Below are 17,837 nucleotides of genomic sequence, written 5' to 3'. Positions count from 1 at the left end.
CATGTATTTATCCAACCTATTTTTAAAGCTACACAACGTTCTGGCCTCTATAACGGTACTTGGGAGTTTGTTCCACTCATCCACAACTCTATTACCAAACCAGTACTTTCCTATATCCTTCCTGAATCTGAATTTTTCCAACTTAAAACCATTGCTGCGAGTCCTGTCTAGGCTAGATATTTTCAGCACACTATTTACATCCCCTTTATTTATTCCTGTCTTCCATTTATACACCTCAATCATATCCCCCCTAATTCTACGTCTTTCTAGAGAGTGCAGATTCAGGGCCCTTAGTCTATCCTCATAGGGAAGGTTTCTGATACATGGGATCAACTTTGTCATCCTCCTTTGTACATTTTCCAGAGAATTTATATCCATTCTGTAATAAGGTGACCAAAACTGTGCAGCATAATCTAAATGAGGCCTAACCAAGGATGTATAGAGTTGAAGAACAACCTGAGGACTCCTATTATTTATGCTTCTTGATATGAAGCCAAGGATTCTATTAGCTTTATTGCGAACACTTATGCACTGTTGTCTTGGTTTCAGATTACTGCTAACCAGAACTCCTAAATCTTTTTCGCAATCCGTAATATTAAGATCTACATTATTTAGTTTATATGTGGCATGGTTATTGTCCTGTCCAACATTAAAACTTTGCATTTGTCTATATTAAACTGCATCTGCCACTTCTCCGACCACTGCATCAGTCTATTCAAATCTTCCTGGAGTGCTCGAATGTCCTCGTCAGGGTCCAGAATAAGCAAGACAGACATTCCTGGCACTAAAATGACATTTTCTCTGTTCATTAGTCATGTCCCCAGGCCCCTCTTACATCTCTCTTGCTTTCCACTTTGACTTTTTATTCTCACAAAAAAATAGAAGATTTACTGTTATGCAGACTACTGCATTAGTGTAGAAATGGTATAAATAATATCAGCACACTTGTGAAAGAATATTAGACTCACCAGTTGATGTGTATTGAACGCTTGGCAGGATTTGTTTACTCTTGAAATTTGGTAAAAATCGAACATTTCTGCAACTTTGAGCTCAAGTTTAAGGTACTTTTCATTATGAAACCAATCAAAATCATCCCAATTTCTGTAATATGTCTTCCATTCTATAAAATGAGACCAGGAAAACTAGAATACAACAATAAATACCATACGAAAATACACTGCAAAGTCGCTGTTTTAAACCAAAAACATGGTCGGAGTTTTTTTTATTATTATGCACTGTGTGCTGCAGGATTTTTTTTATACTGTGCACACTGACCATATAGACCCATTCTTTCATATGTACCACCTCTCTTACTAGATCTGAAGGCGCTAGAATTTAGACGTTCTAGTACGTCAATAACCCTGGTGCGTAAGCCGTACTAGTACGTCAGAAACCCTGAAAGGGTTAATTAATAATTAAGAGGATTTCCAATCTTAAACAATTTTGTAGATGTTTTGCCCTTTTAACCAAGAAGATATGTAAACTGTGAGTGACAAACATCGATATTTGCTAGTAATGTGAACAACTTTTTTGCTGAACACATTAACCATCTCCCAAGGTAGAGAGACAACCCCCCCCCCCCCCCCCCAAAAAAAAAAATCATTCATTCAATAGCTGTCTTGCCAGAAGTGCAAAGAGATCACAATTCAAATGACTCTCCATCAGAGTGCAGACACTCTGGTTAACCAGTTTACCTGAATCCTTTTAAATGGCTTAATACAAATATAAAATTGCCAGCTAGCAAAAAATTTTATTTAAATTGGTATTTGAAACTGTAGGTTTAACAGTTTTTGTACTAAACATAATCCTCTTTATTACCCTAGATTTGCAAAATTTTAGATTACCCCAAATTTTACTCCAAGGAAGATCTAATTATCCTCAAATAGTTTATTTTACCCTAGTGGAAACACTGGAGCCTGTTTGAGAAAAAACAAAACCCAAGTGTGCTATGCCATCCCTCGTCACCAACTGGTGCCTTAGGCAGCCTATACCACTTATACCCAGGACTGCCACTAAACATAACTCTGGTTTCTCTTACCTGGAAGGATGGTATGTTAATGGACGGCTGGGAGTAGGACTTAGAGCTGTTCTGTAATGGAGGGGAGAATACATCGTTGAGATGAGAGTGAGGGATACCCGGGGTCCCTCGGATGGGAAGCCCACTGCCCCCGTCCATACCACCCTTCTTCAGAGTCTAAAAGAGAATGTATATATTAAATTTTTCATTGAATCCTAAAGGATATCAGCAGTTAAAAATAAAAACAGATATTCAAAGTAGTAGTTCCCTCAGTCTATAGCATTAATGACAACTGAAGGTGATGATGTGGAATATATATTCAGCAGTAGCAATTCAGATGTTTACTTTAAATGTTATCATACCACGTTAAAATATCAGCATCATTAAAAAAATTATATTATTATTATTATTATTATTATCACACTGGCCGATTCCCACCAAGGCAGGGTGGCCCGAAAAAGAAAAACTTTCACCATCATTCACTCCATCACTGTCTTGCCAGAAGGGTGCTTTACACTACAGTTTTTAAACTGCAACATTAACACCCCTCCTTCAGAGTGCAGGCACTGTACTTCCCATCTCCAGGACTCAAGTCCGGCCTGCCGGTTTCCCTCAACCCCTTCATAAATGTTACTTTGCTCACACTCCAACAGCACGTCAAGTATTAAAAACCATTTGTCTCCATTCACTCCTATCAAACACGCTCACGCATGCCTGCTGGAAGTCCAAGCCCCTCGCACACAAAACCTCCTTTACCCCCTCCCTCCAACCTATCCTAGGCCGACCCCTACCCCGCCTTCCTTCCACTACAGACTGATACACTCTTGAAGTCATTCTGTTTCGCTCCATTCTCTCTACATGTCCGAACCACCTCAACAACCCTTCCTCAGCCCTCTGGACAACAGTTTTGGTAATCCCGCACCTCCTCCTAACTTCCAAACTACGAATTCTCTGCATTATATTCACACCACACATTGCCCTCAGACATGACATCTCCACTGCCTCCAGCCTTCTCCTCGCTGCAACATTCATCACCCATGCTTCACACCCATATAAGAGCGTTGGTAAAACTATACTCTCATACATTCCCCTCTTTGCCTCCAAGGACAAAGTTCTTTGTCTCCACAGACTCCTAAGTGCACCACTCACCCTTTTCCCCTCATTAATTCTATAATTCATCTCATCTTTCATAGACCCATCCGCTGACACGTCCACTCCCAAATATCTGAATACATTCACCTCCTCCATACTCTCTCCCTCCAATCTGATATCCAATCTTTCATCACCTAATCTTTTTGTTATCCTCATAACCTTACTCTTTCCTGTATTCACTTTTAATTTTCCTCTTTTGAATACCCTACCAAATTCATCCACCAATCTCTGCAACTTCTCTTCAGAATCTCCCAAGAGCACAGTGTCATCAGCAAAGAGCAACTGTGACAACTCCCACTTTGTGTGGGAATGCAATGTAAAAATGTAAAAAGACTCCCAAAAAAGTTCCCTGAGATTCCTATAGTCACCCCTGTAATTAGGGATGTTTAGAGCATCCTTTCCAGCTCATGTAATGACAGCAAAAATCAACATATCAGAATCAGAAGTACAACTCACATCAGTGAAGATCTGAAGATATGCATGAGGTAAACCACAGGATGGTGGCACCTTTGGTTCACATTCACGATGACATTTAAAGCTGCATTCTTTGCACTTTAAACCTGGGGAGTAAATTGAGTAATAATTTAGTTCTAATCTACATCTAATTGGACAATGATTCAGTGAGAATTTTCAAATACAGCAGTCCCTCGATAATTGTCGGGCTCGATAGCCATCCTTTTCAGAAATCATCACGTTATTTTAGTCCAAACATTGGCTCGCAAATGGTCAGTTGACTTGCTAATCATCATTTGTCCTGGACACGTACTCACGGCTCTGAGCTGCCTCAGCCTCCCTTCCCAGCCAGTGTGCCATTGTTTACCAGTGAACGATGGTCCCCTCACTTGTTCATACGAAATATTTCATAATATTCCATTCATTTTAGTGCTTGTAAGTGCTAAATAAGCTACCATGGCTCCAAAGAAAGCTCCTAGTGCCAAGCCTTTGGTAAAGGTGAGAAATATGATTGAATTTAAGAAAAACATCATTGAACAATATGAATGTGGTATACGTGTGGCCAAACTGGCCAGGATGTATAACAAATCCCGTTGTACAACCATATCTTCCATCGTGGCCAAGAAAAAGGAAATCAAGGAAGCTGTTGTTGCAAAGGGGGTAAATATTCTGACAAAAATGAGATCACCAGTACTCGAAGAGGTTGAGAAGTTATTATTGGTGTGGATAAACGAGAAACCTAGGTAGTAGATTGGTAGACAGCAACCACCCAGGGAGGTACTACCGTCCTGCCAAGCGAGTGTAAAACAAAAGCCTGTAATTGTTTTACACGATGGTAGGATTGCTGGTGTCCTTTCTTCTGTCTCATGAACATGCAAGATTTCAGGTACGTCTTGCTACTTCTACTTACACTTAGGTCACACTACACATACATGTACAAGCATATATATACACACCCCTCTGGGTTTTCTGCTATTTTCTTTCTAGTTCTTGTTCTTGTTTATTTCCTCTTATCTCCATGGGGAAGTGGAACAGAATTCTTCCTCCGTAAGCCATGCGTGTTGTAAGAGGCGACTAAAATGCCGGGAGCAAGGGGCTAGTAACCCCTTCTCCTGTATAAATTACTAAATTTAAAAAGAGAAACTTTTGTTTTTCTTTTTGGGCCACCCTGCCTCGGTGGGATATGGCCGGTTTGTTGAAAAAAAAAAAAAAAATAAACGAGAAACAATTAGCAGGAGATAGTCTTATGAAAAGGCTAGGCAGTTGCATGACAATCTGGTAAAGAAATTGCCTGCAACGAGTACTGATATTTGTGAATTTAAGGCCAGCAAAGGTTGGTTTGAGATTTAAGAACCGTAGTGGCATACACAGTGTGATAAGGCATGGTGAGGCTGCCAGTTCGGACAAAATTGCAGCTACAAAATTCGTAAGTGAATTCAAGGAGTACATAGAGGCTGAAGGACTGAAACCTGAACAAGTGTTCAATTGTGACGAAACAGGCCTCTTTTGGAAGAAAATGCCAAAGAGGACCTACATTACTCAGGAGGAAAAGGGAATGCTAAGACACAAGCCTATGAAAGACAGGCTGACGCTCATGTTCTGTGCTAATGCTAGTGGGGATTTCAAAGTGAAGCCGTTACTAGTGTACCATTCTGAAAACCCCAGAGTGTTCAGGAAAAACAATGTTATGAAGAGTAAACTGTGTGTGTTTTGGAGATCTAATAATAAGGCATGGGCCACGAGGGAAATTTTCGTCGAGTGGTTCAATGAAGTGTTTGGCTCTAGTGTGAAGAATTACCTCCTGGAAAAGAAATTGGATCTCAAGTGCCTCCTAGTAATGGGCAATGCACCTGCTCATCCTCCAAACTTCAATGACCTAATTCTGCAGGAGTTTGGGTTCATCACAGTAAAGTTCTTGCCCCCGAATACCACTCTCTCCTCCAGCCCATGGTCCAGCAGGTCATTTCAACTTTAAAAAACTCTACACCAAAGCAATGTTTCAAAGGTGCTTTAATGTGACCTCAGACACTCACTTGACCCTAAGAGAGTTTTGGAAAGAACACTTCAGTATCCTCCATTGCATAAGCCTTATAGGTAAGACTTGCTTGGAGAAAATTGTGGTCAGATTGTGTCCACAAGAGGGATTTTGAAGGGTTTGTGGCTGACCCTGATGAGCCTATGTCAGTTGTGAACTCTATTGTGGCATTGGGGAGTTCCATGGGGTTGGATGTGAGTTTGGAGGATGTGGAAGAGTTGGTGGAGGACCACAACGAAGAGCTAACCACTGAGGAGCTGCAAGAACTTTAGCAGGAACAGCAACAGATCGCAACTCAGAATTTTGCTGCAGAGGAGAAGGAAGAGAGATGAAAAAAGGTGCCTTCTTCAGAAATAAAGGAGACTTTTGAAATGTGGGGTAGGATGGAAAGATTTATGGAGAAACATCACCCTGAGAAGGATGTTGCAAGCCATATCGGCAACTTGTACAGTGATAGAGTCTTGGTCCATTTTAGGGAAGTTTTAAAGATATGCCAGAAACAGAGCTCTCTGGACACTTTTTTTGAGAGACAGGACTCCAGTGACTCTCAAGCTGGTCCTAGTGACATAAAGAAACAGAGAAAAGAAGTAACCCCAGAAAAGGACTTGTTACCTGAGGTGTTGATGGAAAGGATTCCACTTCCAAACAGTAACTAATCCAATCTCTCTCCTCCTCCAGTCTTCCATACACTAAGAAGAATCGCCAATAAAGGTAAGTGTTATGCTGTTAATGTTTCATTCATCATGTCCCATTGTATTGTTTATGCACCACATCTATATTTCACGTAAAAAAATTTTTTCTTTTAATACTTCTGGGTGTCAGGAACGGATTAATTGTATTTACATTATTTCTTATGGGGAAAATTTATTTGAAAATCGTCTATTTCGATAATCGTCGCACTTCCAGGAACAGATTAACGACGATAAACGAGGGACCACTGTAATTGCATGTTTAACGTACTTTCTTAATTACTACTAATGAACTAAATAAACTTCAGCTTTTGTCATTCTCACTTTGTTTACCAGTATGTACTGTATATCAAATATACAAGAGTCCACAAGCTAAGCCTATTTATGCTAACAAATGTTCATATTCATGTTGAGGAACATAATAAGAGAAAATAATAATAATCATAATCATAGAAAAGATGTAGAAACGTTTGTTACAAAACAACTCTGGACAGTCAAATATCATTTATTACCACTCAGAATAGTAAATTTGTGATGGCAATAGCCACAGGTTGCAGATTTAATGGTCTTCATAAAGCGATGCTGCACGTTGTGGACCATGGAGCCGGGTAAAGTTGGAGTACGTGGTGACTTTGGAACCCCAAGAGTACCTATAAATAAAAGTATGAAAAAAGTCATAATTAATATAAACATAGTGTAACTTTTATTACATTCAAATATTTGTTTTGGTCCCTAAAAAAAATAAATTAGATTTTCATTCATTTCAATATCATACAGTATCCTAACTACACATTACTGTAATCTTAATTTTCATTAATGAATGACAGCTGAAGAACTAATAGGTTTTGTTCTATAGTTCCACACAAGTTTGGGACATAGCTACATACTAAGAAATAAAACTAGTCACACATGAAAAGATGAGAAAAACTGCAAGCAATTTTTATACTAATAGTTCAAGATGTAGTGAAAAAAGTCAACAAACTTTAATAAGAATTAGCTTTGTTTCATTTACTACTACTACTACTACTACTACTACTACTACTACAACTACAACAACAACTACAACAACAACTACTACAACTACTACAACTACTACAACAACTACAACAACTACAACAACTACAACAACAACTACAACAACTACAACAACAACTACAACAACAACTACAACAACAACTACAACAACAACAACAACTACAACAACAACAACTACAACAACAACTACAACAACAACAACAACTACAACAACAACAACTACAACAACAACTACAACAACTACAACTACAACAACTACAACAACAACAACAAATCTAATTTATCTCTTCTTCTATATTATTTCTGTCATTCATTCATTTTCAATTCCTGGTGATCACAACACAATAAAGAATTCCAACTAGATGTATTTCATTTACCATACAACAAAAAAGGTATTTTCTGCCCCTTATAACTCCAGCCCCAATATTCCTAGGGCTGTAGCTCAACAGCCTCCAGTAGCTGTACCTCAACACCAATAAAAGGTCCAAGAGCTGTATCTCTATACTATCAAAATGATCAATGCTGGTCAACACTCTAAGGAGGCTCCACAGTTGTAATAGGCACATAAAAATGGGACAGTAGACAAACACCCTTAAAAAGAGCTGAACTTAACACAGCCAAACACTGAAGCAATTAGAAGATATTCTCAAAAGACAGCTTGAACTCACCCATCACACAATGCTAAAATACCAGATAAATTGGACAAGTCACCGTGAATATTAAATGACCTTTCAGGCCTCTTTTCTCTTCTGTCTTACCAATATTTAATATAAAAATTTTAAATTTTAAAACATTTCTCTTCTGTTCTACCTCACTAATGACTAGGATAAAAAATTTTTTACTAATGTATCCTATTACAGCACAATAACACCTTGATTTAACAGGCCTCAATTTAACAGATTTTAGATTTAACAGACAAAACCCACTGGGTAACTGGATTTTGGAAACAACAGACACAATCTATAGTTTACAGAATTATTCATTTTCTTATGATCTGCCAAGCAAAGCAATTTTGGAAAAAGTCCATCAGTTACAGAATGGTCTGTTGTCATTAGCACTTTTAAGTGACCAACAAGCAGTGACTCTTACTGAATGCATGCATTCGTAGGTAGAGTCTTTATTCATTCTTCCTTAACCCTAGGATTTATATTAATATTTATCTTCATTTTGTTATAACAAAGTACTACTGTACATTTGGATTAACAAATTGCTAGGCAAGTGGTGACTCCAAGACAATCCAACTGAATTTTAATATTAGTTATTAGTCAGAAACTGAAAGTTGGAGTCTGGTGTGTCAGTGTCCCACATGTATGAAAAAAAAAAAATAGAGTTCGATATCTATAAGACAAAGGATGAATTCATATCATTTGCTCTAAAATTTATTGCACTGTAAATGCTACCAGAAAAAATCATTAGCTGGTGCTAGGAAGTAAATAAGCATGGCACAGATAAGGAATCATGAAGCAGTGTATAAATAGCATGTTCAGGAGAATTCATTTCGTGTTAACATTCAAAGTAATGATCATCATTCTGCTGGTAACATGATAACATTACTGAACACCCTCTCTTCCCTATTAGTTTGTTCAAATGATGTCACTTTCCTCTACTGTGATATTAATACAATATACCATCTCCTACCGAGGAAGGGTGACCCAAAAAAGAAGAAACACTTTCATCATCACTCACTCCATCATTGTCTTGCCAGAGGAGTGCCAATAATAGTTTTGATGCCCCTCCCAAACTTCAACATCCCCATCACTCCTTCAGGATGCAGACACTGTACTTCCCATCTCCAGGATTCCTGTCTGGCCAACTGGTTATCTTGAATCCCTTCATAAATGTTATCTTGCTCACATTCCAACAGCATGTCGAGTCATAAAAACCACTTGCCTCCACTCACTTCTATTTAACACACATGCCCCTTGGATGTCCAAGCCTCGCACACAAAACTTCCTTTGCCCCATCCCTCCCAATTTTCCTAGGACAATCCCTTTTCCCCCTTCCCTCTACTACAGATTTATATACCCTTCAAGTCATACTAATTTGCTCAATCCTCTCTAAATGTCCGAACCACCTCAGTAACTCCTCATCCTTTTAGATAATATTTTTAGTAACCCCACACCTCCTCCTAATCTCCAAACTATGAATTCTCTGCATAGTATTCAAACCACATACTGCCCCCAAACACGACATCTTCACTGCTGCCAGCCTCCTTGCTGCAACTTTCACAATCCATGCTTTACACCCATATTGGTACTCCTATACTCTTAAACATAACCCTTTTGGCATCCATTTTTTTTTTCAATAAGTCAGCCATCTCCCCCAAGGCAGGGTGACCCAAAAAGAAAGAAAATTGCCAAAAAGAAAATACTTTCATCATCATTCAACACTTTCACTTCACTCACACATAATCACTGTCTTTGCAGAGGTGCCCAGATACAAGAGTTTAGAAGCACATTTTTTACTTTATTTTTATTAACACATCAGCCGATTCCCACCAAGGCAGGGTGGCCCGAAAAAGAAAAACTTTCATCAGCATTAACTCCATCACTGTCTTTGCCAGAGGGATGCTTTACACTACAGTTATAAAACTGCAACACCCCTCCTTCAGAGTGTAGACACTGTACTTCCCATCTCCAGGACTCAAGTCCGCCCTGCCGGTTTCCCTGAATCCTTTCATAAATGTTACTTTGCTCACACTCCAACAGTACATCAAGTATTAAAAACCATTTGTCTCCATTCACTCCTATCAAATACGCTCACACACGCTTGCTGGAAATCCAAGCTCCTCGTACACAAAACCTCCTTTACCCCCTCCCTCCAACCCTTCCTAGGCCGATCCCTACCCTGCCTTCCCTCCACTACAGATTTATACACTCTCGAAGACATTTTGTTTTGTTCTATTCTCTCTACATGTCCAAACCACCTCAACAACCCCTCCTCAGCCCTCTGGATAATAGTTTTGGTAATCCCACACCTTCTCCTAATTTCCAAACTACGAATTCTCTGCATGAATATAATGCAGAGGCATTATATTCACGCAGCAAGGAGGCTGTTGGAGGCAATGGAGATGTCCTGTCTAACGGCAATGTGTGGTGTAAATATTATGCAGAGAATTCAGAGTGTGGAAATTAGGAGAAAGTGTGGAGTTAATAAAAGTATTCGTCAGAGGGCTGAAGAGGGGATGTTGAAGTGGTCTGGTCATTTAGAGAGAATGGATCAAAGTAGAATGACATGGAGAGCGTATAAATCTGCAGGGGAAGGAAGGCGGGGTAGGGGTCGTCCTTGAAAAGGTTGGAGGGAGGGGGTGAAGGAGGTTTTGTGGGTGAGGGGCTTGGACTTCCAGCAAGTGTGCATGAGCGTGTTCGATAGAAGTGAATGGAGATGAATGGTTTTTGGGACCTGACGAGCAGTTGGAGCAAGAGCAGGGTAATATTTAGTCAAGAGATTCAGGGAAACCGGTTATTTTTATACAGCTGGACTTGATAGGAGTGAATGGAGACGAATGGTTTTTAATACTTGACGTGCTGTTGGAGTGTGAGCAAAGTAACATTTATGAAGGGGTTCAGGGAAACCGGCAGGCTGGACTTGAGTCCTGGAGATGGGAAGTACAGTGCCTGCACTCTGAAGGAGGGGTGTTAATGTTGCAGTTTAAAAACTGTAGTGTAAAGCACCCTTCTGGCAAGACAGTGATGGAGTGAATGATGGTGAAAGTTTTTCTTTTTCGGGCCACCCTGCTTTGGTGGGAATCGGCCAGTGTGATAATAAAAAAAAAAATAAAAAGGAAGTACAATGCCTGCACTTTCAAGGAGGGGCTTGGGATATTGGCAGTTTGAAGGGATATGTTATATATCTTTATATATGCTTCTAAACTGTTGTATCAGGGCACCTCTGCAAAAACAGTGATTATGTGTGAATGAGGTGAAAGTGTTGAATGATGATGAAAGTATTTTCTTTTTGTGGATTTTCTTTCTATTTGGGTCACCCTGCCTCAGTGGGAGACGGCCGACTTGTTGAGAAACAAAAAAAAGAAAAAAATTCAAACTGCCAATATCCCAAACCCCTCCTTTAAAGTGCAGGCATTTTACTTCCCAATAATGATTTCGATAGCCATTTCTGCAACTTGGCTAGTTTGTCTCCATATATAATGTTATTTGTCTCCATAGATGCCTTAAACTAGCATCACCCACCTTTTTCCCTTCATCAATTTTACAGTTCATCCCCTCCTTCACAGACCCATCTGTCGCCAGGTCCACTCGCACACAATCACTTCCTCCATACTCCCTCCCTATAATCTAATAGTCAGTCTTTCATTACCTGAATTTTGTTACCCTCAAAACCTTGCTCTTTCCTCTAGTCACTTTTAATTTTCTGTTTACATACCCTTCCTAATTCTTCTACCAATCTTTACAACTTTTCTTCAGATACTCCCAAAAGCACTGTGTCACTGGCAAAAAAGCAACTTTGACAACTCTCACTTTTTATTAGATTCTTTATCTTTTAATCCCACACCTCTCCCCAACACCCTGACTTTCACTTGTACAACCCCTGTCTATATGTTAAACAACCATGGTGGCATCAGGCATTCCTGTCTAAAGCTCCTTTTACTAGAAAATAATCTCTCTCTCTCTCCTATATACCCTAATCTGAGCCTCACTATCCTTATAAAAACTCTTCACTGCTGTAAGTAGCCTATCACCTATTCTATACACTTGCAATATCTAAAACACTGCTCTACTATCCACCTTATATGCCTTTTCTAAATCCATAAATGTAACAAAAGCTTCCTTACTCTTATCTAAATACTGTTCACTTATATGATTCAATGTAAAGATTTGGTCTACACATCCCCTACCCATTCTAATACCTCCTTGTTCATCTGAAATCCTGCTTTCCATCTTAACCTGAACTCTAGTAATAACAACTCTGCCATACACTTTACCAGTTATACTCAACATTTTTTTATTAACACACTGGCTGTCTCCCACAAAGGCAGGGTGATCCGAAAAAGAAACACTTTTATCCTTATTCACACTATTACTGTCTTGCCAGAGGAACTATCCACACACTCTGCCAATTCCCAGGTACCTTCCCCCTTTCATACATTTATTGAATAAAAGCACCAACCACTCCAAAACTATATCTCCACCTGCTTTTAACATGTTCATCCTGGACCCATCAATCCCAGCTGCTTTTTTCCCTTTCATTTTACCCACTGCCCTATGTACCTCCCCTACACTCAAACCTGGCTCTTCCTCACTCCTAAAAGATGTTATACCTCCCTGTCCAATAAATGAAGTCACTGCCTCCCTTTCTTCATCAGTATTTAACAGTTCCTCAAAATATTACCTCCATCTCCCCAATGCCTCCACTTCCCCATCTAATAACTCCCCTCTTTTGATTTTAACTGTTCAATCCATTCATTCCCTAGACTTTCTCATCTTATTAATCTCACTCCAAAACTTTTATTGACAGAACTTTACTTTTTCATTTACTCTCCTTTTGTAATAAAGTTGGTAGAATTACCGACAATATGTAAAGTAAAAGGACACAAGTGCAACTAATGTGACATTTTATTGTGGCAACGTTTCGCTCTCCAGGAGCTTGATAAAGCTCTCCAGGAGCTTGATAAAGCTCCTGGAGAGCGAAACGTTGCCACAATAAAATGTCACATTAGTTGCACTTGTGTCCTTTTACTTTACATACTCTCCTTTTACACTCCCTCACCACTCTCTTAACCTCTCTTATGCTCCATATACTCCTTCCTCCTTATACAACTTCTGCTTTGTAAAAACCTCTCATATGCTAACTTTTTCTCTCTTCCACTCTTTTTACCTCATCATTCCACTAATCACTCCTCTTCCCTTCTGCAGTCACCCTCCTATATTCACATAAACTTCTGCTGCCCACTCTAACACTACATAAATATATGTACAGTAAAACCCCCATATCCACTGATTCAGTATCTGCAGTTTCAGTTATCTATGGTTTACTGTGGCCCAGAAATACCTCTTAATTTTGTATAATAATAATGGTTCCAAAGCACAAAAGTAGAAAAGCTGGCTGTTCTTCAAAGCCCAAGAGAAGCCGTGAAGTGCTTCCCATCAGTGAAAAAGTGATAATTCTCCACTTGTGTATAATTTATCAATAGAGTAAGATGATGAGGGTATCAAATGATTTAGATAAAGAAAAATTGGATATCAAATTGGGGAGGAGGAGTATGGAAGAAGTGAATGTTTTCAGATACTTGGGAGTTGACATGTTGGCGGATGGATTTATGAAGGATGAGGTTAATCATAGAATTGATGAGGGAAAAAAGGTGAGTGGTGCGTTGAGGTATATGTGGAGTCAAAAAACGTTATCTATGGAGGCAAAGAAGGGAATGTATGAAAGTATAGTAGTACCAACACTCTTATATGGATGTGAAGCTTGGGTGGTAAATGCAGCAGCGAGGAGACGGTTGGAGGCAGTGGAGATGTCTTGTCTAAGGGCAATGTGTGGTGTAAATATTATGCAGAAAATTCGGAGTGTGGAAATTAGGAGAAGGTGTGGAGTTAATAAAAGCATTAGTCAGAAGGCAGAAGAGGGGTTGTTGAGGTGGTTTGGTCATTTAGAGAGAATGGATCAAAGTAGAATGACATGGAAAGCATATAAATCTATAGGGGAAGGAAGGAGGGGTAGGGGTTGTCCTCGAAAGGGTTGGAAAGAGGGGGTAAAGGAGGTTTTGTGGGCGAGGGGCTTGGACTTCCAGCAAGCGTGCATGAGCGTGTTAGATAGGAGTGAATGGAGACGAATGATACTTGGGACCTGACGATCTGTTGGAGTGTGAGCAGGGTAATATTTAGTGAAGGGATTCAGGGAAACCGGTTATTTTCATAGTCGGACTTGAGTCCTGGAAATGGGAAGTACAATGCCTGCACTTTAAAGGAGGTGTTTGGGATATTGGCAGTTTGGAGGGATATGTTGTGTATCTTTATACGTATATGCTTCTAAACTGTTGTATTCTGAGCACCTCTGCAAAAGCAGTGATAATGTGTGAGTGTGGTGAAAGTGTTGAATGATGATGAAAGTATTTTCTTTTTGGGGATTTTCTTTCTTTTTTGGGTCACCCTGCCTCGGTGGGAGACGGCCGACTTGTTGAAAAAAAAAAAAAAAAAAAAAATAGGTAAATACTGTATAGGGCTTATATACATGTATAGGGTCTGCTACTAACCACAGTTTTGGTATCCACAGCAGATCCTTGGAACATATCCCCAAGGATACAAAAGTCCTACTGTATTTCTTTTAAATAAGTGAGGTTTAATTCCTAGGGCTAACAAATAAAAATCACTAGATCACTTACTCTTGTTTGTGTAGTTCTCCTCCTCGGCAGGATCTGCATAGTTCGGAGATTTAATTGGACTGGCCAAAGTAGAAGGTGCAGGTGAATTCTGGGCTGTCCTGAGTTCTCGAACATCAGTCCTGCTCCTACTTCCATCGGTTTTCTTGCCAGTATTATCTCCTGTTGCTGATGCTTCAGACTCGGAGTGAAGGCGGGTACGTCTTGTAGCCAACTGTTCCATGCTGCCGCCAAGCCAAAAATTATTCAATTTTCTTCTTAATAAGAAATGACTATAATAAATTTATAGCAGAAGCAGAATAATGATGGCAGCATCAATATATTGCATTTCAGCGCAAAAATGAAGTGAAGCAGAAGGCAGAGTAATATAAATCATATAATTTATTCCAAACAAAAGCAAGGTGCAAATACAGGTCATGAATTAAAAGGCCCCATCCCAATTATGAGATTGAATTAAGATATGGTATAAAATGCCAACAGTGGCCAGAACATATTCAGGTGGATATTTCCCAGTCGTAGAAGGATTGGTATCGTAGAGGCAGGTGTAGGCACACGATGCCCATATGAACGCAGAGCAGCAGCATGTCACACACAGGAAGGCAGGCAGGTGGCGACAGCAGTCAGCATAACAAAGGCAAAAACACAAAACTAAGCTACTAAACAAGACTTAAATGTAGTAACTTAAATAGTTACTTTAGTAAATAATAAACAAAAGTTTCTCCACCAAAGTACAGTATACAATTATCATGAAGCAAACTGTGGCATGCATGTAGCATTAATACCATAATTTATAAATCCATTTGCACTCTAATCTAATAAACTCCACATTACAACAAATCATGATGCTAATTTTCCCCAAAACCCAACAGGTATAGCCACATGTCAATAGAAATATTTTACTTATTCAAATAATATCACATATTTACAAAATGCTTTCAAAAGCTAAACTGCCCATTCTGTGCAATATTGTTAGTATGTGACTGTGCATTGGTTTGTACAAAATGCATATACAGTATATAATAAAGTAACATTTATTCACCAAATACCTTGTGTACAGACCTCTTAGTGACTGAAAATATACTAATTCTTTATTGCACAACACATTTGTAGTTTATAACTGATTCAATTGTCTCATATTTTGATTTACATTTTATTTATAATGAAATAAATCTGTGGATTGTTGTGCAATGCAGTGTCAATGTATCTTAAAATATAGACAAACAATAAATTCTTTCATCAACAAAAAGTAGGATGAAAAGATGTACTGCTGGCAAGTATGAAAACAGATACAAGTCACAGTACAAGGTCTTATTGGGGCACAATATTACTATGTAGAGCTTTATGATAAAGCTCCTTATTTTCCAAAAAAAAATTGTTCTGTAACTTGTCTTCATTCAACCAAAATAAACTCAACATATTCTGCATCTGCATTCCTAAACAATGCTTAATTATCAAGATTATTTAAATGCACATAATATATGGATGTTTATAATCTTTGGTAATTCATTAATCACCTACACTGAAGTTCTGACTATCTCAATATTTTCAAAAAAAAAAAAAAATGATACTTGTATTTCATCTACAAGTTCATTCATTTTCTTATTCATCTTACGAGGAGATACAACACCTGTATATCATAACGGCTAAATGCGCTAAAATATTATTAGGCTTTATCAGCCTACCTATAGGTTGCATGATTATCCTTACTTGTACTACCCACTTGTGACAGTCATACTGAGGACTTAGGTCAAGATAGGGAAAAAGATGGCCAGAAGCCTTAGTGCCTCAAGTCCAAACTTTGCAGCCTAGTGAATACACAGAACAAAGATCACATATACACTCTTTCCATTGCTGTGTGCCACAGAATTACCACGATGACATTGTCAACATGTTTGCTGCCATTTATCTCTACTCTATTTTTATGAACCTCTATAAAGAAATATGCCCACTTTCTACAGAATTTATTGCTAAAAGCATGTGTAACCGCTGGTGAACTAGAGCATCAGCCCATGTACCAATATTGTTTGCACGGCTCCATTAGTTCAAACAAAGTTATTATCTCATTCGTACTTTCTGCATTTACATGAAAGAACGACTGGGGAAAAGGGATAAATGAAGAGAAAGAGTATATACCTTTATACAGACTAACATCTACAATGAGGTTATCTGTCAAAAAGACTTAACATAGTTGAGGTTTACTCACCACTCTTAAAAAAAAAGTGAGGGGAGAGAGTGAGAGAAAGGAAGGGAAGATATTTAACTACTACATTCATTTCTATGTACAGCACACAAACATTCTTAAAACTTGTTTAATAAAAAAATCAAACTTTGCTAACAAGCATAATACAGAATGGATATTTTTTATATGCAGTACAGTACATATTGGTATCTACAGTATATCACTACTGTTTCATGCATCAAAAACTGCACACACTACAAAACATGCATTCCGCAATTAAAAAATTTCAATTAACAATATACAAATTATAATACTATGCCACTTACTAGAGGTTAACTTTAAAATTGAAAACCAAAAAGCATCTATACAATAAAAAAAATTCACCTTAAACAGGCAGTGAACATCAAAAGATACAAAACTACCTGAGAAGTGTGGATGACTGCTGTTCGTGGCCTTCAGTACGAGGTGCAAGCTGGGACTCGTGAGAAGTGGACCGTCCTAATGGCTGCATGGGATTCAGGAGGCAAGTTTGATATTTCTTACCAGGCGGTGGAGTTGTTGGAAACTTCTTATCACCTTAAGAAACAAACCCATATATTATATGAAATTTATATTAAATTTATTGCACAAAGAATTCAGAATTACGTAATAAAAAGATATACTAATAAAACCTTTTTTTTTTTTTTTAATAAATTCTTTCCCATCAACACACATTTCTAGAATTTCCTCTTTCAGTCTAATAACTTTTAAATATTTCATTAAATGTGTTTTACCCTAACAAACATTTTAAATTCTAAAATGATCCTTCTTATTCCAATCCTACCAAGAAGCAAAAATAAGCATAACTCGTGACCTTGAAAATCAACTACACGCCTACACAATCAAGTACATGATCCCCAGATCCTTGCCTTCTTGTCATCAACAGACCAGAAAATAAG

The 17,837-nt window shown here is 38.5% G+C and overlaps 2 protein-coding genes across 5 annotated transcripts in view; one reads left to right on the top strand and one right to left on the bottom strand.

The window, feature by feature from the left end:
• LOC128685812 (S-formylglutathione hydrolase) overlaps positions 1-17,837 on the top strand; it is a 69,556-nt gene that overhangs the window by 7,669 nt on the left and 44,050 nt on the right. The gene's annotated exons all lie outside the window — the stretch shown is intronic.
• Positions 1-17,837, bottom strand: part of LOC128685810 (kinase suppressor of Ras 2) — an 88,876-nt gene that overhangs the window by 54,396 nt on the left and 16,643 nt on the right. For 3 of the 4 annotated variants that reach the window (XM_053772481.2, XM_053772482.2, XM_053772483.2), the window contains exons 5-9: positions 17,322-17,475; positions 14,724-14,992; positions 6,859-6,996; positions 3,626-3,729; positions 2,039-2,194 (exon numbers count right to left, since the gene is read on the bottom strand). In XM_053772481.2, the coding sequence (XP_053628456.1) occupies positions 2,039-2,194; positions 3,626-3,729; positions 6,859-6,996; positions 14,724-14,992; positions 17,322-17,475 (821 nt within the window). The remainder of the gene's footprint in view (positions 1-2,038; positions 2,195-3,625; positions 3,730-6,858; positions 6,997-14,723; positions 14,993-17,321; positions 17,476-17,837) is intronic. The other variant, XM_053772484.2, reaches the window with a different exon arrangement.

The sequence above is a fragment of the Cherax quadricarinatus genome, chromosome 23 (genome assembly GCF_038502225.1).
Source record: "Cherax quadricarinatus isolate ZL_2023a chromosome 23, ASM3850222v1, whole genome shotgun sequence".
NCBI lineage: Eukaryota > Metazoa > Arthropoda > Malacostraca > Decapoda > Parastacidae > Cherax > Cherax quadricarinatus.
Note: the sequence above shows the minus strand (reverse complement) of the source record. Positions and strands in the feature narration are given on the sequence as shown.